Below are 27,322 nucleotides of genomic sequence, written 5' to 3'. Positions count from 1 at the left end.
TTTTGAGTAAACTGAGGACACAAACCCATGTTTTTTTCCAGTAAAACAAAACTGCAATTAGAACCTCACGGATGCTTCAGTACTGAAAGAAATCCAGCATCTCCTGACTCATAAATGGGAGAAAAGGGCACACTATAGACTTAGGAACAGAATTTTTTCCCCAGGCAAGAAAACGTATTCAGTGAAAGAAGTTGCATTTTCATAGAGGAATATGAAAGTTTCAGAAGCATGCCCATTCTGTAATTACTTTGGGTTAGATTAATAAGCAGTTGAGCACTGCAGCACATATGGCGAGGCTCCCTAGCTACTGAGTGCAATCCAAAAGTACCAACGTAGACAGGCATGTAGGCTTCCTATACAATATGTGGGTATACTTTGGTGTCTTAAGATTGGTACCCACAAAAGTAAGCAAATATATAGGGAGCTATCTAAGCTAACCAGTAGAAGACATCAAGGATGGGAGAACATCATAAATCCTACAAATCTCAGGTATGTAAATACGAAGAGTAACCCCCCTTTTCTACAGTAAGATGCCTAGAACACCTCTATCTGGAAAAAAATGTCTAGATCAAGGAAGCTTTGTAACCCCTTACCCAGGATGAGTCACACCAGGGTTTCCAACTTCTTCCTTTGTCTGAGAGGATATGAACCTGCATTTCCCACTGACAAAGCAAAAGCTCTAATCACTAGGTTATCGAGTACTCTGGTATTAGGTGCTCTTGTGCATTTCTACTGAAGTTGTTTCCCTTTGCATGGAAGAATTAGTGATATGGCTCTATAACAGTGATTTCTCAATCAGTATGCTGCAGCACCCTGGAGTACTGAGAGATCATTTTCAGGATGCATTATTAGCCTTGTCAGGTGTAAAACACCTACACATGATTCACAAGATAAACCAGAGATTTCCATTAGGAACCCACAGCATCCAAAACATTCTGACCTGTTATGCTTTGAATTCTTTGCAAAAAAAGAATTGTTCTGTTGTTTTTCCACAGTCAGAAGCTAAGAGCTGGCATTTTCCAAAGGGTACCTAGAGTTTAAAAAAAGCTAAAACCCACAAGAAACTCATAAGAAAGGAAAGATGTAGCTTTCAGCAGCTGGTCCACCAAATACTTTTCTGCAAATTATTATTAGAGACAGGAACTGGAACCCAGGTCTCTCCCTCCCCCAGACAATTTGAGCAGTTTTAACACTTCATGTGCACAATTACAAGTGCCTCAGAATGTGGTTCTATATAAAAACTGATCTATTGTTCTTTCATTTCCTCTCAGTGTTTGGTGTGAAGAAGGGAAGAAAATCCACAACAGATGAGGGTGGGAGGAAAGGTTAAACGAATGTAAAGTTGAAACTGTACAAGTTAGGTTGAAAAATAGATGAGAATAAAGAACAGGAAAGCACAGTTAAATTAACAATATTTAATTGATAAAGTCTTTTTGATTTTTTAAATTTTTTTTAAAGTTTAAAAAGTCTTGTCTGCAGGCATCCAATAGTCATTTACAATTCTGAGTTTCCTTTTTCTATTAAATCAGAAGATTTTGACTGTTATCAATGAAGATAAAAATATTTATGATTAAACTTATTACGACTTTAAAAATCTGATTCACTTTTACATACCAGTATAGTCTCACTAAGTGGAAAAACCTAATGAGAGATTTAAATATGCTGTTTTACCACACCTTTTATTAAATTATAAAAATTGATATTTTAAAAAAAGCCGTTGAGTTTTCTCCAATATGACACATTTATTTTTGGTGACAGATTGAATAATGTACACACAGTATTTAAAGAAAAACAAAAACAAAAACATCTCATGATATATGGCCAAAAACAGTGGAGTTTGTCACTCGAAGTATAGTCCCATTTTGTTTTCATCCTGCAAGGCATCAAGTGCTGTCAGCAGGTGTTAAGCACCTTCATCTATAGGGAGTTGAGAGTAGTGAGCAAGGAGCATTTTTCAGGAATGCTGTCTTAGCTATTCAATTCCATCCACAAAACAGCTGGATGAAGAGGATGCCTCCTTGTATACAAAGAATGGTATATTCCCATAGTTCACACAGTCCTCTAGAGCACCATGTTTTCTCACCTATAGCATGATCTTGATTATAACACGCACTCTTGGTTTTTGGAAGGCCCCAAGAAAGGGGAAAAAAAAAAAAAAATCTTACCATGGAGTATGGGCAAGTACCTGAGGTCTGGGGTCTCCATGGCCAGGCACTGGATTCAGATATGGACTGACCCATGTATCAGCCTGATCTGGGGTGCTGGGTTCAGCTGTGGACTGGGCTGGCATACAGGATCAATCTGGCATGCAGTAGCATGTCAGCCAGCCAGGGCCTCCTCAAGGATCTGGAGACTTGGCAGTGGGAGAGTGGTGGCAGTGTTAATTGCTATGGCTCTGGAAGCCACAACAATTATTGCTACCACTGCATCCCCTGCCATCAAATCTCTGGACCTCTGGGAATCCATCTTTTTTACATATAATACACACTCAAATTTCCCCCAGCTGATTTAGGGGAAAATGTGTGTGTTATGTGAGGAAAATATGGTACTTCTCAAATACACTAATTTGTAGTGACACTAATGCAGTATCACCACCATCAGTGAAATGATTCTGGTGCATACCATTTTCTGAATCCCTTCCTAATGAGATTTCATAGATGAAAAGAGAAACTAAAGTTTCATGACTTCCTACTCCATCCAGAATGAAATGATGCGTCTAAAACAGAGAATATGCGATTCAATCCGTCTCCTCCTAATTTTTCAGAAACACTACTTTCAAACTTGTCCTTATTTCAGTTAGTGGTAACATCGTGTTAACCTCTTTAATACTGCACCGATTTAGTTTTAAATAGACTTCATTTCAGCTAGGCTACTTACATACAGTAGTGAACGGTAACTCAGATTTGTAACTGGTACTCAATGCATAAATTACTGAAATTCTATGCAGAAATACAAATAAAGGTGCTGGTCTTCAGTGAGAAAAGTACACATCTTTGGTAAGCATGGACACAATACATGGAATTTGCTTCTTTGAATCAAACTCTGTTCGGTTTGAACACGAGCTAAATTCTGCCACCTTGCGATTTACACGTGTTAAGATCTGCATAAGCTCAAGATTCTTTGCATGCTGTTTCAGCACTGTACATAGCGACTGAATAAACCAGGAGCCCACCGCTGAGTTTCTCCAGGAGTAATAGCCTGCAGAAGTGGGATACATAAAATTTATCAAATAGAGTCTTGCAAAATGTGATGGAACAACAATTGTGGAAAGTATATTTTGATCATAAGAACAATCTTTCATCAAGCATTTAAACACAAAGTTTTTTAAATAAATGGCAACACACCAATCCCAATATGTTTTCAATTAGGGCTGTCAATTAATTGCAATGAATGCCTGTGATTAATGCGTTAATTTGTTTAACGTGCGTTAGTCCTGGCTGTGTGCTTGCCTGTGTGCTGGGAGAAAAACAGCTCCTCCCCCCGTGCTGCTGCTCAGCCACAGACACACGCACACCAGCCAGGCAGACAGACAGACAGAGACACACACAGAAACAGACAGATGTACATACATATACACACACCAGCCAGGCAGGCAGACATGTCTCCCTCCCCTCCCCAGCCAGGTATGTGTGTGTGTGTGCGCGCGCGCGTGTACACACACACACACACACACACACACACATGCAAGCCACAGAGATATGCACACACACCAGCCAGGCAGACAGACACACACAAGCCACAGAGACACACACGCATACACCAGCCAGGCAGGCAGACAGACAGATACACACACGCACGCACGCATGCACACACACACCAGCCAGGCAGGCAGGAAGACGCACACACACACAAGCAAGCCACAGACACACACACAAGCCAGGCAGACACACACACACACTCTGACCCTAGCCAGGCAGGCAGACACATACCCACCCACCCACCCCAGCCAGGCAGACATGCACACACCCCCCACACCCCCAGCCAGACACACACACACACACCAACCAGGCAGGAAGACGCACACGCACACACACACACACACCAGCCAGGCAGGTAGACACACACACACACACACACGCCACAGAGAGATGCACATGCACCCACCCCAGCCAGGTAGACACACACACACACACACACACACACACAATCAGGCACAAACACACATGCACACATACACACCAGCCAGGCAGCCAGCCAGGCAGGCAGAGACACAGACAGACACCCCCCCCCCCCCCCAATCCAGGCAGGCAGATACCCCGGCCCCCCAATCCAGGCAGACATGCACACACATACCAGGCAGACGCACCCACCCACCCACACCAGCCAAGCAGGGTGCAGGTAAGTGTGTGGGGGGACAGGGGTTGGCCAGGTCTTGGGAACTGCCTAGGGTTTGTGTATGTGTGTGCGCACATCCAAAAATATTTATAATAAACTGGGATTCTATTATTGTTTAACTGTGCAATTAAAATTGTGATTAATCGCAACTATTTTTTAAATCTTGTGATTAATTATGATTCTTTTTTTAATCGTTCGATAGTCCTATTTTCAGTTGATGCATTCTAACATAAAAGATTTGGTTAGATTAGCCAAATCTGATGTTTTTTAGTAATCTAAACAATTTCTCACATTTTCAATACATCATGAATGGTATTTGCTGCTACCATGACAGGACATACATGCATCAGGGAAAAAGGAAAGCATGGACAGATCCAGGACCTAAATCTGAGCTACTCGTGGGTGTGTCTACACGTGGCCCTATTGCGCCATTGCTAATGTGCCATCATTTAGTACAGTAAAATTTCTGCTATCTGACATTTAAATAACTGAAAGTTCCATTAACCAGAATTTCTGGCTGGCTGGCCGGATGCGGGGCAGTGGAAAGCTCGCATGCGGCGGCAGCTGCCGCCGCTCTGCATGTGGCCGCTGCCACCCTCACCACTGCTCCGCATGTAGCCGCTGCCACCACCCTGCACCCTGCGCTGTCACTGCTCCGTGAGTGGCTTCCGCCACCCCGCATTATCTGAAAACTCTTGCTGCGGGTTTTCAGATAACTGGAATTTTTACATAACTGGCAATTCCCTTACCCCAGGGATGCCGAATAACAGAAACTGCACTTCCTGTTGGAAATACTAAATGACGGCACAGTCACAGCCCAAACTGGCAGCACACAGTTATTATTAGCCTCTAGGGGTTGCTGTAGCAATGTGCTATAGCAAAGGAGCACGTTACTACAGCAGTGTTGCTGCGGCATCACGGTTTGTGCCTGCTGATGCTATGTCATAGCATGTTGCTATGGTGGCATAGCATCTCTTCTAGATGCGCCCACTGTCGCAATCCCTGCCTCTCTTCAACCTCATTCTAAACAGTAATACTTTTTGTTTCTTGTCCTAATTTGTATGAATCCAATCAGTTACAGGTATACAATGCGTCTGCAAAGAAATGTTTGAGCCTGAGGGTTTGCCAGTGATACAGACTTATATTCATGTTGTGGTAAAAAGAGCCATTGGACCACTACCTCATTTGGTGGATGTATGTGGTAACACAAAAAAGAGAATGAATTTAAACAAAAAGAAAGGTAGACGTTCACCAGGTACCTGTCAGACTTGACCTCTTACACTTTTCTTTCCCACCCCCATTTCTCCCCTCTCCTACCCTACTTTCCTGCCCTTTATTTTCCTAATTTCCAGGTATTTCATTTTTTCCTTTTTCCCAGACAGCTTCTTTTTTACCTTGAATTACTACTACTGTAGTCTCCGTTCCTCACCTTTGGCTTTCTTTCCCTGTGCTTTTTCCCCACCTCCCTTCCCTGCTCTATCTTTGGCAGGCAAGGTTCTTTGTGCAGTTTATTAGACCAACTGAGTAGTTGGAAAAAAGTTCTTAGCAAGCTTTAGGGAGCAGTTCTTAGCAGTTCATCCTTCTTCAGGACTGGTCCCGAAAGCTTGCTAAGAACTTTTTTCCAGCTACTCAGCTGGTCTCATAAAAGACCTACATATACTCAATGGACCTTGCCTGTCTATCTCCTCAGACTAGTGGTCACTGGTCAATCTTGGAGCCTCTTGGAGTCAATCTAAGGCTAGGGGTGGGGACTGAGCATGATCCCCACCTCCAGCCTAGCAGGTCAGTCCATGGGGAAGGGAGAGGTGGGGGCAAAATCGAGGCCTCTGCAGTAAGGCACAGAGTGCTGTAGAGGCAGGAGCAGGGGTAAGGTGAGTGGGGCCCCTGCTGGGTGGGTGGTGGGAGAATCAAGCCCAGGTGGCTCTCCAAGGGTGTGGAAGGAGGGGGTGGTCCCAACACTGTGTGCACCCCAGTGGAAGCCCTAGGGGGCATCTGTGCATGGCAGAAGCAGCTGCCATTCCAGTCTGGGCTTTGCACCTGGAGCCCCGCTGCATCATACCTGGAAGCGGTCTGACACCATGTGTGTCCAGCCACTGGGAGGGCAGGGGACAAGGCTCAGCTCAGCATGGGATGCACGTGGCTTCAAGCTGCTCCTGCTCCAGCTGCTGCAGCAGGGCTTGGGGTGCAAAGCCCAGCCCGCAACTTCAGCTGCCCCCCACAAAAGCTGGGCAGTGCAGGTGGCTGCAGCAGCTGTGAAGGAGGGAGCGGGGCTGGAGCAGGGACAGGCTGTGCGTAGCTGGGGCACAGGACAGAGCTGCAAGCAGGTTGTCCAGGGGTGTGGGGCACACACACCAGGAAGGCATGGGGGGCCTGTGCCCCCAGATTTGCATGCTGGGCCAGGCAGTGATGGTGTTAGGAACAGGGCTATGGGAGGGGTGGGATGCAGGCACCCAAAAATTTGCTGTAGCCCCCCCCCCCACACAGCACCTCCACTGCCTGGCCTGAGTGCAGTGCAGCCCAGCTCCTTGCCATGAAGAGTGTGATGCTGCCTTCTCCCCCTGGGATCTGCGTGGAGGGAGGGCGGGCTGGGGCTGGAAGGCATTCATGGTGGGGAGCTGGGCCATGCTGCACTCAAGCCAAGCAGTGGTGGTGGCACTGTGAGGAGAGCTATGGGGGGCTTACGGCGAATTTTTGGGTGCCAGTAGCACCCCCCATAGCCCCCCTCTCAGCACTGCTGCTGCCCGGCCCTAGTACACCCCAGCATAGCCCTGGTCCCAGCCCACAGCAGCAGCCGGCCCAGCTAGCGTGCAAACCTGGGGGCACACGCCCCCCATGCCCTCCTGGGGTGCATGCCCCTCTCTCCCCACACCCCACGGATGAGCCACTTATGGCTTCGTCCCACTGCCTTGCCCCAATCCCACTCCCTCCCTCACCGCCGCCGGGGGTGGGCGGCCAGATCAAGGCCCCAATGAGGGAGGAAGTGGACTGAAGCCTTGATCTGCCCCCTCCCCTCACAGCCCTTTCCCTTCCCCCCGCCCTTTCCCCCACAGACTTACCTGCTGGGGGGGTGCACCCCCAAATATTTTTTTCTCCCTCTGCCTTGATCTGCACCCCTGCCTTCCCTCCCCACAGATTCACCTGCTGGGTGGGGGCGGGGGGCGCACAGTAGTTCTTGGGTTGCTTTTAAATGCCAAAGATGATCTCCTACTTAAAAAGGTTGGAGACCACTGCCTTAGACCAACACGGCTACAACTAAAAACCCTGCTCTACCTTTTGTTTTCCTAATTTCTACCTATTTACATTCTCCTTGACATCCTGTCACACTTTTAGCTTCTCTCATTCTTTGGAGTCTCAGAACAGCAGAGACTCTCTATGCCTGAAGAAGGGTGACTGAGTCCAAAAGCTTGCTAAGAATTTTTTTCCAACTACTCAGTTGGTCTAATGAAAGATATCACGTCTACCCAGAGAACGTTGCCTGTCTCAGTACAAACACATTTCTATATATTTAGCCATGAAGAATTTTTCAATGAAGCTCTTACCAGGAGCAGTAGAATATGCATATAAAAAGTCTGCTTCTATAGGTATTCTCTGACACATTCTTTCCTCTGGTCCACTGTCTGTCTCAATGCCAGGATCCAAATCTGTCCCTCTACAAGCCTAGTTGGTAAAGAAAAAAAAGTTAAAGACATAATTACAATATTTACTGTTAATTCAAACATAGTTTGAAGAGCTGTTTCACGTTTCAAAAACTATTAAATGAATTAAGAGTGAGAATCTGATTGTCAAAATGCCAAGTAAAACAATTTGAGTTTCTGTAACTGATTGCCCCAGTTCTAATAAATTAAAGGTTTATTCATTTAACATGTTGATTTCATATTTAAGAACTCACTGAAATTCTAACTAATGTTTTAAAGCAGGAGTGCTCAACCTGCAGCCCACGGGCCAAATGCATCCCATGGAGCCATAGGTATTCCGGCCTTCAGGGCTGCCCATGGATTGGGAAATTTGCCTGCAGGGGAGTGGTGGCAATAAATATTGCTACCCTTCCCTGCTGCCAAATTCCCAAACCCTGACCCCCATGCAGCAGGCTGGGGCTAGGCCAGGCTGCTAGACCTTCTCCCACCCCCATGGCAGGATGAAACCAGGCTATGTCCCTTTCCCTGGCCTGGATGGGGCTGGGCAATGCTCCCCCCCTCACCCCTCTGCAGGGCCAGGCTGGGGTTTGGCCATGCCCCCTCCCCACCCACTGAGCTGGGCTGGGGCCCCTGGATGCCCCCTGTCCCCTTGAGTGCAGCTGTATGGGGCCCTGTTGCAACCACCCTGTGCCAGATTGGGACCAATAAGATCTGGTTCATGGACGACCTGGGCATTGCCCATCCGGCCAGCTGGCCAAAAAGTTTGAGCACCATTATTTTAAATAATTCTTTCAATTACCCCTCTAAAATTCATAGCTTAGCCTATCATATCAACTGGCTATCTATACAGAGCCAGAGTCATGCCTCTTGTACTCATAGAAAGTACTCTATTCCTCAAGCTGGAAACAAAAGAAGCATAAAACTTTTGGCTTTGCCTCAGTGCCTAAGGGAAACTTGCACATAGTAAGTATTTACCAAATCAGTTGTATATTACCTGAATAAAGAAGAGCTTTGGCTTTCCAACTAGCGTCTTGCAACTTTGACCTTTGAAGAGTCCTGTTAATAATTTCAACTCAAGAGGACCATCTGTACCGAAGATCACTCCCTCTTCACCATGACTTAACAACACACAAGCAAAACTGCTCCGCTTGCTGTGATCTTCTTTAGCAACTTGAAAGAAAAGATAAATAATTATATTAAATTTATGTATTTATTTTAGGAATTCTGACAATTCATGGGTGCATCTACACATGCCCTTTACTGCAGTTGACTAATTAGCTCTGCAGTAAAGCATTACTGTCTACATTTGTGCCAGTATTTGGGTACAGTAAATTAAGTAACTTCACCGTAGGATAGTTCTGCCCCACCCCACCTGCCTTCAAAGCCACTCAGTCAATTTCAACTGCTGGTGAGAGACCCTGTGGTCCAGTCTTTTGAACTTTAGAAAAAGAAATTAACTAAATCAATATTCTGCAGTGACAGCCACCCACATGAATCTGGTCCATGAGGAGCCCTGCAGATTGGATCTGGTGCAGAGCTGTTAGTGAGTTCAACACCTGTGCTTTACACCATAGCAACATTGTAATATGCATACCTAGTAGGGCTGTGCAAAGCTTTGGTCCCTGATTAGATTCAGCAGAGATCTGGCCTGATTTGGTGGCCATATCTCCAAATCTGAATCAAATCAGGAGACCCTTTAATCTCTCTGAATCGAATCGGAACCCTCTGAATTGATTCAGAGAGGTTTGGAAGGATTCAGAGATTCGGACATGACACAGCTTTAAATGTTTTTTCTACATACCTCATGGTACTGGGGACCTCATGAATGCTGGGGGTCCTTCCTTGCGCCCTGCCAGCTGGTGCCTCCTGGGTCTGGGGGGGCACCTGGGGTCCTCCCCACAGCCGACTGCCGAGCTGAGGGGGCGCAGGAGCCCAGTGTGCTCCCCGGTGGACCCAGAAGTGGACTGGAAGTACTTCTAGTCCACTTCCAGGTTCACTGCCGAGCATGTGTGTGAGTTCACAGCCGAGCACGCCACACTCCTGTGGGACACTCCATTTGTCCTGGCATTGCAGTGTTCATGAGCCATGCCTGGTACCTTGAGGTATGTAGAAAAAACATTTAAAGCTGTCTATAGCTGAATCGCCGAGTCTCTGAATCAGCATCGAATCTTCAGATTCAGATTTGCCCTAATTGAATCAGGGACAGTGATCTGAATCAACTAATCAAATTGCTGTCTCAGATTCAGCCCAAATCAGGGACTTGAATATTGAATAGGGCCCATTTCACACCCCCCTAATGGCTAGCTTATTAGTACTTACCATTTTCCAAAAGGGCAATAATTTGCTTACACTTAAGATCATTGTTAAGCTTGACTTTGTAACCTAAATTTATAAAAGTTTCTCTAATAAGTGCAGCATCTGCATCTGTACCGGATCGAAATGCCATTCCTATAGATTAAAAAAAGATTTACTGTGAGTTCATTATGAAAATACAATGTGAGTGAGATATCAGAGCTAAATACTTTTCTCAGTTATACTTGGATAACTCTGGAATAACTCCATTGAAACCAATGTTATTTCAGATTTACACCTGTGTAAAAAAAGCATGAGCTCACACTAAGCATTTATTTAGAGAAGCAAAGATTCTTCATTAAAAAAAAAAAAATCAGCATTTTTATTCTAAAAAAGAAATGCTGTGAAAAAATAATCTATGGCAAGTACTGGCAACCTTTTTAAGATGTAGGTCAGAGGGTCCAGTCTGGCATAGGCTGGGTGGTTTTGGTGGTGTGTCAGCAGCGAGGGGGCTTTGCCTGAGCCTGTGCTGAGGCCAAACAGCTGTGAGCTGTCCTGAAGCCACGGGAGCTGAAAGCTATGTCTGTACTGCTACCACTTCTCCCAGCTGCCCACCCACCCACTCCTCCCACTTCCCCCTCAAATCTTCTCTGTCCCCAACAGCAGTGCAGGCACAGCTGGCAGCTGCCCAGCCCTGGCTCAGTTCCCCACCAGATGGAAACTGTGCCTGCACAACAGTCGAGGAGCAGGGAGTAGAGAGAAGCGGTGACAATGCAAGCAGAGCTTCCAGCTGCCCATCCCTATCATAGCTCCTCACTGCCCAGCCCCAGCCTGGGTATAAGCAGAGGCCTGTAGGCTTTATATTGTTTATGAGTTTAAGTAATGTGCCAAAACTGAGGACCTGAGATAGGTTTGCATTGCAAACCTGTTTATTAAGGATTGCAAGTTCCCTATTCCTATACTCCGGTGTATTCACACATTCCCACCCCTCATGTGTTTTGCAGTATGTACTGATTAAATTTTTCTTACAAATATCAAGACCATTTCATTACATATTTAAATTTTGAAGAAAATTATGTTTTATCGCTTTATCTCAATTAAGACAAAAATGTAAAAAGAACATAGAAATAGCAAATAGATACCAGTGCTTGGATGGAAGTTCTTATTATTTACTATTACACACATCCCCATCTCTGGATAATCCATTTTGTAACTGTCATCTGGCAGTATTTCAGAGTCCATGGATTTACCAGCAGGTGGGTTCTTTCTGAAACCAGGAAATATAAACAGATGAGTTTACAAAGTCCACCAAGCATTCATATAAATAAAATGTCCTCAATCAATTTATAATCTTGCTATAATGTTATATCAGCATTAATATTGTTATGATACAATTTTAATCAGTGAAAGTGATAATATACTTTTCACTACCTCCTTGCTGAGTACTGTAAATATCCTTGATAAGATCCACTCAGTTCCACACAGGAACAGGTATTCACCTGTGTAAAACAGCCTGCAGAACTGTGCTGAACAGTAAAGCTCCAGCATGTGAAACTATATGTGTACAGTTCTATTAAACATAGTTAGACAAATAAAAAAGCAATCTACCTTTTTGTATTACATCTTGACTTATTTAATCTGCAGTTTTTAACAATGATGGACTACATACCCAGGAAGTGCATCTACTTCGACAGTGTGCCTGCCAAGAAAAATACAAAAAATTAGTATATGGAAATATCACAAACAAACAAAAGCCCTTACTATCATTTTCATTAACTAATGTTAAAGGTAACGCCAGATACAAGTATTCTCTATTAATGTCGATAACAACAAATGTGTTTATGTATGTACGTATGTATATATATATCTGAGGGCAGAACAAGAGTTTAAACTAGATCAAAGAGCTATGTAATGGAATGTTAAGAGCCCACACAAGTACTGAATAGCTTGTAAAATGGCAACTTCACACTGGATGTGTAACCTTAATTTGATTCCTATTTGCTAGGATTAGAAAGCCAATCAATTGACTGGTCAAATATTGTCAATTGACCAGTTAATTAACTGCATATTTTGGACCAGTCAAAGATTGGAAGTATTTTACAAAAAAAGTTATATCTTTTGTAGTTTTCTTAACAGAAATATGATTATATACATATATTTTACATATTTCTTAATGAAAAATTGTGCTTTTTTTCTGTGTAGTTTTTGGATCTGTTGGTAATTTTTTACAATTTTTGACTGATATTTGACCAGTCAATTGACCAAACTTTATTTGACCAGCCAAATACTATTTGTATATTAGTATATACTAGTTACAATATAGTGCACAACTATAAATCTGCTCAAATTGTACTCACATTACAAGTTACAGTGACATTAATGAGGCTAGTCTATAAAGTGAAAATCTACCCTGCCTTCTGCTTGAATTCAGACTAACATGGCTAACTACCTCTCTCTATTAATGGGACTACTCTTATGCTTGAAGCTGTGCGGATGTGTAAGGGTTGCATGATCCAGGATTATAATATCATATCACATACTACTTTTCAACAATACAACAATATAGTTTTTATAAAACAAACAAACAAACAAAACACATGAGCTTGCAATCCTGTGCACTAAGGTACAACAGACAGGTGATGCACATAATTGATTTTGAGATAAAGTGAATATAACCCCCACTTCCAACCCACACAAAACCCTTTGAAAGGTCCCCTCTCACAACAGTAAAATTAAAGACACCCCACTCACTGTTCAGAGCCAATGAAAGATCTTGCATCTGTAACATCTTCCCCTGACTGGAGTCCAGCTTCTAAGTCTGCCATTGTTGTTCTCTTTTAATGTGAAAACCTAATAAAACAGAAATGTATGAAACCAATTCCTACTTTTCAGTTTATATACGCATTGCTTTATTACTATGAGGAACTACAAGATAACTTCAACTGAGGCAACTGGTCAGCATGACTGAATGTGTATAACTGATTTCTGTCATGACCCAAAGGTATGATTTTGAGTGTGCTTCGGCACTAGAATTATCCCCGTGGGATTACAGCTTCATTGCACGGTGGAGTTTTGCTGCACAGAGAACCCGCGTGCAAAGAAGAGAGTTCCCGCCACTTTGCAGCTGTCTTTGCAGGGTGCATTTTCTTTGCAGCACAGAAATGCACGGTGCAAAAAGTTCCCGCTCTTCGAATGCAAATTTGTTCACCACTATTGGCTAATTCTAAATTATTCCCACGTGGCGGCTAGCGATTGGCCTGCTAGCCGTATAAGAGGCTTGAGCGGTTTCCGCCCAAGCCGAAGAGGACTCCACATCCATCTTGTGGGGACTCTGGGTACACGGCAGGGTAATAGAAACCCTGTGTGAGATCCAGAGGGGTTTGGCGGCCTGATCCACCGCCCACCTCTTCCCGTCTTCGTGCGGTAACCTTCCTTAAGACATATCTACGAGTTCTTTGTGGCGCGCTTGTCCTGGACATCCGGAGTTCTGTTTGCATGGAGCCTAGCAAACTCCACGTGGTTGTTCGTGTTCTTTCTGTTTGTAACCGCAACTCAAGCAAGTTTTCAGCCTGCACCGCAACCATCTCGGTGTAAGTAAACAATCTTAAAATCTAGCATTACGTGTCTGTGCCTAATTCTAGCTCGGCGCCCGCCCTCTCCGACCCGGCGTGCCCGGGCTGCCGGCCACAGCCCGCGTGCAGCGCGACAAGGGCTGCGGGTTCGCACCTGGCCCGCACAATTTCTTCTGAATATGTTGCACATTTGGAAAGACTTATACGACCCATCTGTAGATAGTATTGGGTTCTATATTAAGTTTAATCACTCAGGAAAAAAGACATAGAGGTTAGTCTGAACTAATCAATGACAGCATTTGCTCAAAACAGCAAATAAAATAGCACTATGGATAAATAATTAGATAGAAAATAGCCCTAAAAAATCTTATTGTGCTATTATATAATTGATGGAAGCAAAACTTAAATGGCTTTCTGTCACAATATCAGGGGGGTTTGGATCATTTCCATCCAGAATACTGAAAGAACTGACACATAAAACAGCAACTCCTTTAGTACAGATCTTCAGTGAACTGGGATAGTACCCTATACCTGAAGAACAGCAGATTTGTTGCCTGTATTCAGAAAAGTGACACAAACAATTCATTAGCTTGACTTCCACAGTATGTTAAAGTCTTAGATCAGATATTGAAGGAAATAATTATCTTTTACCTATAGTTTTGTGCTTTTTAGTTGTATGTGAGGGTTTGTAGTGGACAATTTTTAGAAATCTGTGGTTAAATGGCTGTTTATGAATGCAGGAGACTGGAGAGGCTCCTTCCAGCCCTGTGTTCCTACTTTGCATTGACTACTGTACTACAGTGTTAAATTCTGATTGCTCCAGTTCAGACATAAGAGAAACAGAAAATATCCTCAAACAGGCAGACTTTGAACTGAGGCTAGATAGTGGTTTGCAAGGTCTCTGAAGAGGTCATTTACATGCTCCATAGGATTACTGGGAAGCATATACTATGTAATGTATATAACTTCCTGCCCGCCCAACGTACATCTGACTGATAAGTCAGGTATGATTCCTGATCCAATTATAACTAGGAAATGCTTACATTGTTTTAACTTAATCCAACACTGCGAGTTATCAGTAATGATTAATGAGACATGTCTATCAGCAGCAATGCAAGCTAGGGTTGTGCAAATACAGTCCTTGTTTGCCCTGTTGCTGTCCATCCTGGGATCTACACTGCTATCTGTTCCCTTATTTGTGCTGCTTCCGCCCCTGGATCCACACCACTGTCTGCTCTCCCACAGCTCCTACCGCTCCTGATCCAGCCACCACCCTCTTTTAGACTCATACTGCCACCTGCTCCCCAACCTGCGCTGCTGGCCACTCACCCTCAGACCTGAAGCCAGACCCACTGCAGCTGCTGCTGGCCTCACAGATCCAGCTGGGGGCCTGGAGAGAGTTTGACACCCCTGCTGCAACCCATAAAAAACATACGAATGTTAAAACTAGATACAGTTTATCTTTGGCTGCCCATGAAGACCACACAATACACAGCAAATCTAAACATAAGATTACCATTAGCTATAAATAGACTACCCATTATTTCATCAGACCTGATTCATGAAACCAGAAGTTGTTGCTGCCCAGGGCACCCAGCTGCAACCCTATGTGGCTGCTTTATAAGTGGAATTGTATGTGCATTGTATGTCCGCTTTTTGTCCTGTGCCTGTACCCTTAGACTTGATTAGGGATCTAGTTCAAGTGGTGCCAACTAGTGAAATGAGAGGGGGCCTGATAAAGCAAATGGTATCTAACGCCTAGCGTAGAACTTGACCTTGACTGGGGACAGTGGTTGCTACTGTAACCAAAATGATAAATAGTAAAGATTGGTGCAAACAGGAAAAAAAGATGGGGCTTTCAGCCTACAGCTGACCTTACATTAATTCCCACCCTCTCTAGTTTTATTCTTCTAGTGGCACAGGGACACAGAGACACAATCATTAAGGGCTTGTCTACACAAGGAAGTTAGTGCACAGTAAGATAAGGTGCGATTTTACAGCACCTATGGGAAATCAGGGCAGAGTAGCTAATCCACTGTTAATTTATATCTTAGCTTGCAGCATATTAACTGCCCAGTATAGAAAAGATGTTAATGTCATGTATACCCCTGAAACACTACTGGATTGTAAACTCCACGTTTAGCACCAATAAGTAGTAAGTCTATCTTTGAATTATCATGAACTGCAGTTATTTAAAAAACCCCAAACATTTTACACAAAAAGTGTGGTAAATTCCTATTATAAAATACAAAAAAAGGCTTTTACTATATACATTTTTGGCTAGTTACGTAGGCCAGAGAGGTTACAGTAACAGCTGCTATATCACTCTAATGTATTCTATGGTCTTTTACATGGAGGTAGCCTTTGTGACCATGAGAACTGAAGTGACAGATTGAGGTCACTTATGTGCTGAATGCTCTACTTCCCCTTGATGTGGGCATTAAAACACTAATACATCCACCTGGTTTTCAGTGCCATACCTGCAATTCACCTTTAACATCCTAGGAATTTTTGAGCATCTTAATAAAACAACTCAGCTGCACTTGTCTGAAGAACAAAAGACAGACCTAGGAGCAGTCATCTTTTTGTTGCTGGGCTGTGTCAGAAACATTTTTTTCTGTTTCAGAATGCTGATACCAACACAAGGCAGCAGCAATGCTCTTGGGAGAAGGCTGGTTCTAGCTAATTTATAGCAGTATAGCTAAGAATTACCTCATCTTACTTAGCTAATGCGATGATGTCATACTCTGTCAAACAGAGGATACATCTCTCCAGGGAGGGTGATCTCATACTATGAAGGATGAAAAAAGTACTTTGGGAAAACATGTTCAGAATTAATTTAAATTACTGTTTTTCTTCTATAGATTTTTATTCTTTGTTTTGCTTCTATAGATTTGTATCCCTAATGCTTAAAGTATCAGCTTAGGTAAGAGAAGCTTTTAACAGTGATAGAATTTAAAATAAAATAAAAAGCCCCCAAAGAAATAGCTGAAGTCACCACTGGCATAACATGCATCTTTTTTTCCGTAGCTAGTAGAATATTTACTTTACATTACAGGGTAGCTTCTACTCAATTCTTATATTTAATAATAATAAAAAAGATCACAGACATAAGAGACAGATGCTGCAAAAGGGGTAAGTGTGTTCTGTAAACTAATGTATAGGGGTGTGTGCCAAAGAAGGAATCTTTGAAGCAGGTCCAAAAATTAGAACTGCTGGCAGGTTACAAAACAAAATTATTTTCATAACCTACATGCATAGTACATTATGAATATAATTTTTTTTAATTAGCATAGCTCTTCCAGGTTATTCCTTTTGTTGTAACAATGATCGGTTACTATGCTTCTTTACAAAAGTCAAATGAGTGAGCCATTACAAATCCAATCTCTAACTCCAGTTTAACAATGCTTCATTTCAGGACACAAGTATATATCTGAATTATGAAATATATACAATATGACAAATTGCTATAAATTGAAATAATATTCAATTTCTATGATAAAAAGAGTAAATAACTGAATGGTATCCAATTACTCTACACACCCTAAAACATTCAAACACCCTGAAACATTCAAATGGCTATGGACAAGACAACACGTGTTTAATATATGCCAACTGTTGTGAAGTAGTGATCATCACAGCGATACTAAAATAAGCATCCCAAAACAGAAGCTATGAGTTAAGAATTTTACAAGATCATCTGTGATTTATTTTCTCTCTGCAGTTTTTCACCTTATACAATTACACTGGAAAACTGCAAATATTCTTCTAAGGCAAGACTGTCAGACACATGGCCCAAGGGCAGAATCTGGCCTGCAGAGGCACTCATTCCAGGCTGCTGGGCTAGGGGAGGACCAGAGATTTTGGAGGCATGATCATGAGGAGCCCTGCTGTGTGGATTTAATAGGGGGGAGGTGAGTTTGACACCCCTGAACTAAGAGAACAAGCAGAACATGTGCATGCATGGAATACTGGAATGACCAGTACTGCTGTTTAAAATGACCAGCCTAGAGGGAACAAAGAAACAACAGACTTGAATAATAAACATTTAAACGACATTTCTCTACAGAATTTTGCTAATATTAAATACTGCACACTTTCTTACTCATGCTACTGAAAACTGGATCTGTGGAGTTACTGTCTACATAACCATAGTACACAAAACACTAAACACATATGGAACATATTTTATGCTGTGCTATGAAACAAAGACAACAGTAGTTATTGCAATGAACTCTCTGTATACGGAGCATAAAACTATTTAAAAAAAAGAGAGAGACAAAAAAAGTATGTTTCTTTAACACTTAAGGAAAGAATCCTGGCCCAAATGGGTGGGCAAGAGATGAATGGTAAGTGCTTTCTAACAGCCACATCCAGAAAATTATGGAGTGTTGTGAAAAGCATTAGTGGAACTATCATCCTTCCACTGACAAAGGCTTCATGGGAATCATATCAGCAGTCCTCAAGTGTCAATAGGGAAAATGAGTTCCTCGCATCTTTTGGAGAGAATTGTGGTTTCTAGTCTCTTAACCCTCTAAAGCATGGGTTAGTAACCTATGGGCCATGGAATCTGATTAGCAGAGCTGGGGCTTTGGTGGGAGGAGGTGGGGGGGGCAGGGCTGCATCAGCTGGAAAGCTCAGTAGTGGGGAGTTTTCTTGTGCTGTGTTGCAGCCAGGCAGGAGAGAGAAGTGCCAGCAGGAGCAAGCAGCAGTGACAGACAAGTCCTAGTGCCAGCCTGCCTTGGACACAAGCTGGGCCATTCCATTCCACTGCTGGAAAACACCGTCAACCACTGCTCTAAACAGTATTTCTTAAAGCATCTCTTTTTATTAACCCCAGGGATGGCTTCATGGTTTGTTTGCATCCATAGATCGCAGATGGCAAATGCTTAAGTTAGGCTCTGTCAAGTAAACTGATGCAACATGGGGGAAAAAAAACAAACAATACATACTGCATGACACAGTAGCTGAAGTGTGGAGGTACTACACTGTAATTTGGTTTCCTAATTATGCCTGTGGCCACTAAGGAAATTTATTTCAGTAAGGCTAATACTTGATGATTTATTCTGAATAGAAAATATGCTAACACAAAACAAAACAAAAAATGTAAATCCATAAATCTACTATCAATATAAGCCATATTGGAAAGGAGGATTGTATCCTGGAAAGCAATGACTTAGAAAAGGATTATGCGGTTATTCTAGATACCTAATGAATATATTTGTCCAGTGAAATGTTTTGGCTGAAAAGATTAATTGGTAAGGCAGAAGGCAGGGTAGATTTGCTCCTTGCACACCAACTAAATCAGAGATGCATAGTATAAGCTTTTGCAAAGCTTTCATAAAGCTTATGCCAGGGGTTCTCAATTCCTGGGCTGTGGCCCCATGGTGGGCCGCGAAGGGTTATCTGCTGGTCTGCAGGACTGGAAGTGGCCATGGAATGGAAGTGGCCAGCATACTGCGGAGCAGCAGTCAACCCTTTTTTATTCTGAATATAGAAAAAGGGTTGGCTACCTGCCCACAGTATGCTGGCCACTGCTGGTCTGCAGTTTGCCGGTCCACAGTCACTTCCAGTCCACGGCTTGCCAGTCCGCGGTCACTTCCTGCTGGTCCTCAGCATAAAAAGATTGGGAACCCCTGGCTTATGTTATGCACTTCTGATTTAGTTAGCATATACAGTGCAGGTCTACCCTGCCTTCTGATTTAAGACTCCACTGTTGATATTACATCCAAACTTTTAAAAGGGATGTTGAAAGATTGTAAGGACTTCAGAGAAAGTATAAGAAAGATCTGAGAACTAGAAAATATACTTTACAATGAGAGATTTACACAGCTCAAACTATTTGCTTAAAAACTGAGAAATAAGAAGTGACCTGGCCATGTAAATGGGGAAAAAAATCCTACACTTCAAAGGGCTCTTTAACCTAGCAGACAGCTGCATGACAATACTTAGTAGCTGGAAGCTAAAATGAGAAACATTCAAACTGAAATGAGGTGTAGCTATTATGTAGGAGGATAATTAACCACTGTAACCTAGGGATATGGTAGATTCACCATCATTTGAAATCTTTCAGTGAAGACTGGATAGCTTTCTAAAAGCTTTACAACTCAAAGCATAAATTTGGGAGTAAATTAAATGGCTTAGGTTATTCAAGAAGTTAAACCACATAACAGTAACGGTGGCTTTGGGCCATAACATCTATGAATTAACAATAAGCAGAGACTGCACTGTGGCTGTAAACTCTCTAAAAGGCTTTTCTTTGCTCACCAGCCTAACTTCTTGTATTATGCAGGTCCAATTTCAATTAGTCATTCTTCATTTATTACCTCAGCAGTCCCCAGCCTTCAGTGGTAACAATACTGAAGAAATAATTTTCTGTGGTAAACATCACACTTTGTTCTCCCTGTTAACCTAAAGGAAGATGTATCTGGGGAAAGCAAGATTTCCTGTTGCAGGAGCTATGCTGGAGTATCCTTTGGGAAACATATTGCCTGCAAGCAAAGGGTTGGAAACCAATGCAGTAGCCCATCTGATTCAAGTCCTTAGCTCTCTAAATAAAAACAATATAATCATGCATAATGAAGGATATTAAAAAAAGCACATCATGAATGTGAAACTGTGTGTCTATATAAACAGGTTCAGAGAAGCCAATGGACCATAAGTCCGCTTACTGAAAGCAACTGTTACTGAAATACTATAAACTTCACCAGTTGTCCATAACTTACTGTAATATAGACTTTACCATTTGTGCTCAATTTCCCAGATGCTATTCAGAACACTTAGACCAATGTAGAAACAAAGGGAAGTTAGTTTCTTAAATCATTTTTTTAATTCTCTTCTTGAACATTATTTAACATCTTCAGAAGTATTTTAATGAAGGTAAAATTTGGAAATTAAACAGTATTTTGAACAGGAAAGTCAAAACAACAGGTGTCAACCATTTTAGAATTTATTTTTGATTTGCTGCAATCTGCATAACTTTGCAAAATATTTCAGTCAATCTCAAACTACATTTTTCAGCAACAACTTCAGCCAAATATGTCAGCTAACTATTCAGGATTATTAGGCTGTAGCAAAACTGTCAAGAACTGCACTGATTTCATAGTGACACCTGAAAAATTCTGGAAACAACAGGAATATCAGGCCTTGAATTTGCTCCTGGAGGAGATGACCCAGAAATGTTGGCTGGATAAAACAGCACAGACCCATTATATACAGCTCTTATACTGCTTTCATCATTGTAGCAACTAAGCACTTTAGTTCAGATGGCTTTTCGAGTAAGAAACAGAATTTCAAGTGTATCTAATACCCAATGGGAGACAGATATGCAACAAAGAAACCACAAGGCATAGGTCAAGGGTTGCAACCTGACATAAATGCCAGCACACTCCTCTTTCCTAACAGGTTCAGGTTGACAATACCTTGGACAGGGACCTTGATGGAAACCATGGGGGCTGCAGAAACTTACTATTTCCATGTCAGAGTCAAGGATGTATGTGGGTGGTATCTTTTATTGGACCAATTGCTTGGTTGTCATCTTCCTCTCATGTCTCTACACCACCTTTGACCATTTTGTTACACATGCTCATGCTCATTTATTGTACTTTATGAGGTCTTTCATTGTACACGTGCCTGCAAACAGCAGACATTACAGCAGGAGTTGCATAATCTGAAGCTCTCTGTCGCAGTCAGAGATGGTTGAACCGATGGTATAGCCCCTTCTTCATTAGTATCTTGCAGCACCTAACTCTGGTACGTAGGCGGTTGAGACTCTGCCACCTTTGCCATGTTTCATCAGCCCCTGGTGATAAGGACTCGGCTGCTGGAATGCCCTTATTCCGCTGTCAGGTACTTTCTTCAGCCTTTCGTTCCACATGTGTAGTAGTCTTGTCTCCTTGAGCGTGGCATTGAGAGGATGGGTGCTGGTGAGGAAGCTCCTGCGTGATTTCAGATGTTTGGGTATTGCGGGATGGTCATACAGTGGGCATCTCACATCTTCAGTTTGTCTCGATGATTCTATCCTGCAGGCCACTATTCTTCTGATGTCAGGCAGAGCATTGCCAGCTAGCCCTGTTTATCCTGGTAGGCTTCAGACATCCTGTGATAGCAGCTATCGTTCAGAATAGGGTCAAGGTGCTTAGTACAGGGCATGCATACTCAGCAGAGAAGCTGGAAGCCAGAGCAGTGCTTCCAGTGGTTGAGGGGCTCACTCCCCATTTCAAGCTGGTGAAGTTATGCAGAATGTTATTCTGAGTACTCACCTTTGCTTTCATCTTCATGTATGAGAGGGTTTGATCGAGGGTGACTCCAAGGTAAACTGGATTTGGACAGTGGGATAGTGGGGTCCCGGACATCCAATGCTGAGCCGGTCGGTGGTTGGCCTCACTGTTTTTCAGACAGAAGGCACATACATGGTTGTGTTTTTGTTGGGTTGATATATAACTGGTTTTCAGTGTAGTATGAAGTTAGGCCAACTAGTGCTTCCGTAAGGGATTTTTCAACATTGTCAAAGTTAGTGTTTGGGCTTGTTATGGGCAGGTTGTCTGAACAGATGAAACCTTGTTTCCAAATTGATTGGCTGGTCAAGTTCCACAACAGTGGTGCAAGTATGCTTCTTTTGGGGGAGGCCATTAATGTCACTTCCATCTACTTCACTTCCCATCCAGTTTGGCAAAAAAGTGTTTTTGAGCTGGGTTCACATCAGTTCTGTAAGGCACAGATCTTTTGTCATTTCCGGGGTCTTGTGGAGGAACTGGTGGTTAACTATATCGTAGATGGCTGTTAGGTTGATAAACACAGCTCTGGTGATTTGGCCTCTTTCAAAACCATCCTCAGTATCTTGAGTCAGAATAAGCAGCTGGCTTGGTGTTGATTTTCCAGGGCGAAGGCTGCCCTGTTTGGGGATCAGGCATTTATTTACGTATGGGACAAGCCAGTTCAGCATCAGCTAGCCGTATAATCTGTATGTGTGGTATAGCAGAGAGACAAGTTTGAAGCTCTTTGGGACAGCTGGGTCCTTCCCTGGCTTGAAAAGTGCTGCTGCCTGAGCATGTCACCAAATCTTTGGCATTTTTTGGCTGGCTGCACGAGCCGCATGAGCAGAAGAGCTGTTCTGGAACCTGGTGTCCAGACTCCTGCTAGTGCCCCAACCACGATGTAACCGCTCAGTCGGGACAGACCTAGTTGAGCTGCTGAATACAGTGGCCACCAGGGGAAGAGGGGACATGTGGAAGTGAAAGGGCACAGGACTAGTCAAAGCAGCAGTTGCAGGGAGCCGGGCAGGGACACTTCAACAGCAACACCCAGCTCCAACTGCGTTCAAAAGCTTGTTTAAGTCTCTCCCAACCAAATCGGGGTCCAGTACAAGACTCCACCCACATAAATCCTTGCCTCTTGCCTAGTTCCTGCACCAGTGAGGGGTACAACCTCACTCAAACGGTGTTTCTACAGCGGCACTTCAGGAGGCGGGGGAGGAACGGGCACCACTCCCTACTGCCAAGTGCCCGGGCCAGCGGGGACCGCCGCGCTGGGTAGCCGGGTCTCGACCACGCGGAGTAGCGGGGGGCGGAGGACGAGGCTGAGCACTAAAGCCGGGGCTGGGGCGGCGCCGCCAAGTCCGCGCAGGCTCCGCCGCCTGGTGCCCCGCCTCGGGCGCAGGCTTTGTCCGGCGGGGCCGCGCCGCCACCTCCCTCCCCCCGCGGCGATAGGACGGGTCCTCGCACGGGACGCAAGAGCAGCACCACGGGGTGAAATCCCCCCTCCCTTTCCCCGCCCCTCCCGGCGCCGCGCTGTGGTACTGACCTGCCGCCCTGCTGGTCCCGCTGCGATTGCCGCCTGCAGAGAGAAGCCGAAGCCCCGCCCCGCCCCGCCCCGCGCGGCGGGTTCGAAGCGCGAGGGGGGGGCTCCCAGCAGCCTTTGCGGCGGCTCCCCACCCATACAGCGCGGGGAGTGGGGCTGAGGGGGTGCCGCTGTGGGAGGGCCGCGGTGTCCCGCAACCCGTCACCGGGCCGGGGTCGTGCCTGGGGCACCTATTGCAGGGCTGGCACTGCACGTGGCCTCCCTCTGCCCCACGCGGCAGGGAGCAGCAAGCGGAGCGGCAGACAGGGCGGGAGCAGGGGATCAGTCAGGGCGCGGCCTGTGACTCGCCTGCCAAAAAGGTGCCCCCCCCCACCGTGCATTGGGTGCAGGGGAAGCCAGGGGGTGCATGCCCTGGTGTCTCCTGTAGGTTGTTGTGTCCTCCCCAGACATGGGGGCATCATTGGAGCATGGGTCCTTAGGGAGGGGGTAGGAGTTGGGCAGCAGCAGGAGGAGCACCAATGGTTTCCGTGACCTGAGGAAGTCTGGAAAGTACTGACAGGTGGCTGCGTGCTCGCCAGCCTCAGTTTGCATGCCTGGGAGACTTTGCTGGTGGAAATGGGCACTTGTAGCATTTCTAGGGCGTTAAGGTGTCTGTAATATTAGACGGGCCCTTCTGAGGATGTTGTTCTGGACATGAGTGAGGGCATAAAGGGGAGGGTTAAATACTGACATTCTCCTTGTGGACCTGGCCTGTAATTGTCCAGAGGGCAGGGTGTGGAGTTAGTTCAGGGGTGGGCAATTATTTTGGGTGGAGGGACACTTACTGAGTTTTGGCAAGCCATGGAGGGCCGCATGACAGGCAGCCCGGGGCAGATAAATACTAATTTTCTAAATTTTTTAGGGTCACCACAGGCCGGATAGAATGGCCTGGCAGGCCATATTTTGCCCACCCCTGAGTTAGTTTCGCTCTGTTGATGTCCCGGCTGAGTAATCTCGGTGGGATACTGAGTCGGGGAGAGAGAATCCGAAGTGGAAGAGGAGGGGTGTGAAGAAGCAGGGGAAAGAAAGCAATGATGCAAAACAAAAGATGTACGAGGGGAAAGGGGAACAAATCAATTAATGGTAGCAGGAACAGGTCTTGTGTGTCTGTGATAAAACTCCTGTAGAAACTGCCATGCGCGCTTTAAAGAGTTTTGAGAGAGAGGGCATTTTGCTGGGTGAAAATGACAAAAGTCAGGCTGGTTTATAATGATGCTGGTGTTTGTTTTTCAGTGTTCCTGCTTCAGGTTTGCTTTACAGGATTAGAAGCTCAAAGATTGAGTGATAGTGAGCTCAGGTGTGCCAATGCCTCTTCTGAGCCCAGGTAGGTCTGCTGTTTCAAAAGTGTAACAACATTTCCAGTAAATGTGTATACAAGTGAATAAATCAGTGAAATCTTGAGGTTACAAAACAAACAATATGACCAACTATCAAGGTGAGGCTGAAGTACAAAGTTCAGATTTAGTTGTTTTTGCTTTTCTGAGGTACAAGAGTCTAACAGATTTAGGGCTGGGAACTAAGGACTCTGAAATCTAATCCTGACTCAAGGACTGACTGGCTGTATGGCCTAGACCAGGGGTGTCAAACATGTAGCCTGTGGACTAGATCCATCCTGTGGAGCTGGGTCATTCTGCCTGCAGATTTTGCCCCAACTCTGGTTGCAATAGGGGATCTTCTTGCAGTGGCAGCCAAGCGCCTGGGCAAGAGTCACAGTGCAGCAGCTGCAGCATTGTGGGAAGAAGCCTGATACTGTGGCTTGTTCTGGCAACAGGTGCCAAGTAGCCAGCTCTTGCCTGTGTGCTTGGCTGCAGCTGCAGGAAGAAACCATAGTGCTGCTGGGGCTCCAGCACCACACACGCTTCTTGCTTGCTTGGCTGCCAAGCACCCAGGTGAGAGCAGCAGTGCAAGAGCCCTAGTATCACCCTGGGAAGAAGCCTTATGCCACAGTTTGTTTTCAGAGTGACAGCCAAATGCCAGGGTGGTGGGCCTCTTCCTGCTGGGTCCAAGATGGGTGCCACAGGTGCTAGATCTAACGTGGGGTGGTGGATCCTGATCTGGTCTATGGACTAGACCCATACCGGGCATCTTTCAAATGAGTTTGACATCCCTGGCCTAGACTAATCATTTTACACTTTTCATTTCACTTGTGAAACATGACATTTATATACTTTCTGGTATTGGTGAGAGAATGCCTAATTATAATTTGGCTCATTGTTTTTGTAGGTAAGTTATTAGTGTTCTGTAAGCAAAATGTTACAGAATGATCTGAAGCTTTCCTTTAGACTAAGCCCTTTCTGGTGCGCTGACAGTGGAACAAGCCTAACAGTTCCACAACTTGATTCTTCATGCAGTTGATATGAAAACAAGTTCTCTTACTGATCTGGGAATGTATGGGGATTGTAACGTTAAAAGGAATTTTATGGCAAAGCTGTGCGTTGATCTTGAATATTGCTACCGTTATTCATTAAGTGGAGTATATGCTCTATATGCAACAGTTCAACCTTAGAAATGTGGACTTGTTTATTAAAAATGAAAGCCCAAACCGAAAACATTTTTATATTTACATATTAAATATAGAGCTACAGGTTAGTTTCTCACTGCCTGAGGACAGATGAAGAGAAAATGGGAAGAAAAACTGAAGAAGATTGAAGAACTAGAATCTCAATATAAAAGAAACCCACTTTGCTCAGCTTATAGGCCAAAGCTGTCCAAACCATGGCAACCATCCTCTGTTTGGAAAATATTTCCCCGACAAGCTCAAGCTTTTGACTATGTAAAAACCTGCAAAGAGGTGAGGCATCAGATTGTTACAAGAATTACTTTACTATTGAGATACTTTGAAGGTTTGAATTGGCTTTTAAAGTTGTGGTAGTCTACAAAGTAAATTTCAGGTTACAGGATTCTTGTGTTGTGCAATCCTGGTACATCATGTTATTTGAATCCTCAAAGGACAGCATGGGACATCCAGGGATCATAACTGTAATAAGCATGATGTCTAACATTAGACTTTAGATCAGGGGCAGGAAATTATTTCGGGCAGAGGGCTGCTTAGAGGGCCCCATGGGTTGCCCCACCCCCTGGTAGGTGCCCCACCATCTTGGGACTGGAAGTCCCACTCCGTAACCCCTTACCTTTGCCACAAAGGTCCCTCCACTTGCCCCCAGAAATACTCCTTTCAGCAAGGGGTTTTGCCATTTCAGAACCAGAAAAATACCCAATTATATTTTAAAAATCAAACGTCTACAACATTCATTAATTTGATTAAAAAAAATATTTTTGTCCTGATTTACATGTGTTTGTGTAGTGTACATAGAGGTGATTATACAGTAGCTTAAAATGAGCCCCCCGGCTCCTGTGGTTTGGGGATTCAGCCCAGGGCCACGTGGTGCTGGAGCAGGCACAGGGGGAAGCAGTGAAAGCCAGCGCAAGTAGAGACTTCTGGTTTGGTGGGGAAGAGGCTGGGGGGGGTGGGGCTGGGCCAGCCTTGCTCCTGACTTCTGCCGGCTTCCCCTAGGTCCTACTGCCCCTGTCTCCTGTCGTCTTTGACAGGCAGCCAGGAGCAGATAAATATTAATTTTCTAAACTTTTTAGGTGCCCCATGAGCTGGGTTGAATGGCCTGGTGGACCAGATGTGGCCTGCAGGCCGTATTT

At 44.4% G+C, this 27,322-nt stretch overlaps 2 protein-coding genes across 7 annotated transcripts in view; one reads left to right on the top strand and one right to left on the bottom strand.

The window, feature by feature from the left end:
• Positions 1 to 1,400: 1,400 nt before the first annotated feature.
• CASP3 (caspase 3) lies at positions 1,401 to 23,985 on the bottom strand. Of its 2 annotated transcripts, none has more exons than XM_006263877.4 (8): positions 23,636 to 23,985; positions 13,014 to 13,112; positions 11,932 to 11,961; positions 11,405 to 11,529; positions 10,290 to 10,418; positions 8,965 to 9,140; positions 7,875 to 7,992; positions 1,401 to 3,198 (listed from the first exon to the last, which is right to left on the bottom strand). In XM_006263877.4, exons 2-8 carry the CDS (start codon positions 13,085 to 13,087, stop codon positions 2,972 to 2,974), a joined length of 879 nt encoding a protein of 292 aa, XP_006263939.1. In that variant the 5' UTR covers positions 13,088 to 13,112; positions 23,636 to 23,985; the 3' UTR covers positions 1,401 to 2,971. The 2 variants fall into 2 exon arrangements, with proteins under 2 accessions (XP_006263939.1, XP_019336883.1); XM_019481338.2 differs by lacking the exon at positions 23,636 to 23,985 and adding an exon at positions 22,096 to 23,272.
• Positions 23,475 to 27,322, top strand: part of PRIMPOL (primase and DNA directed polymerase) — a 32,417-nt gene continuing 28,569 nt past the window's right edge. For 2 of the 5 annotated variants that reach the window (XM_059721835.1, XM_059721837.1), the window contains exons 1-3: positions 24,009 to 24,191; positions 24,905 to 24,995; positions 26,249 to 26,462. In XM_059721835.1, coding sequence (XP_059577818.1) covers positions 26,283 to 26,462 — 180 coding nt within the window. In that variant the 5' untranslated portion in view covers positions 24,009 to 24,191; positions 24,905 to 24,995; positions 26,249 to 26,282. Of the gene's footprint in view, positions 23,581 to 24,006; positions 24,192 to 24,904; positions 24,996 to 26,248; positions 26,463 to 27,322 lie in introns of those variants that run through there. The other 3 variants (XM_059721836.1, XM_059721839.1, XM_059721838.1) reach the window with 3 other exon arrangements.

Source organism: Alligator mississippiensis, chromosome 2 (genome assembly GCF_030867095.1).
Source record: "Alligator mississippiensis isolate rAllMis1 chromosome 2, rAllMis1, whole genome shotgun sequence".
Lineage (NCBI taxonomy): Eukaryota > Metazoa > Chordata > Crocodylia > Alligatoridae > Alligator > Alligator mississippiensis.
Note: the sequence above shows the minus strand (reverse complement) of the source record. Positions and strands in the feature narration are given on the sequence as shown.

Excerpts from the sequence above, each read along its gene's own strand:
- CASP3 (XM_006263877.4), bottom strand. The coding sequence starts at position 13,087 with ATGGCAGACTTAGAAGCTGGACTCCAGTCAGGGGAAGATGTTACAGAT. Across the intron at positions 11,962-13,013 it reads TCTTTCATTGGCTCTGAACA|GCACACTGTCGAAGTAGATG; the intron begins GTGAGTGGGGTG and ends TTTTCTTGGCAG. Across the intron at positions 3,199-7,874 it reads TGCATATTCTACTGCTCCTG|GCTATTACTCCTGGAGAAAC; the intron begins GTAAGAGCTTCA and ends CCACTTCTGCAG.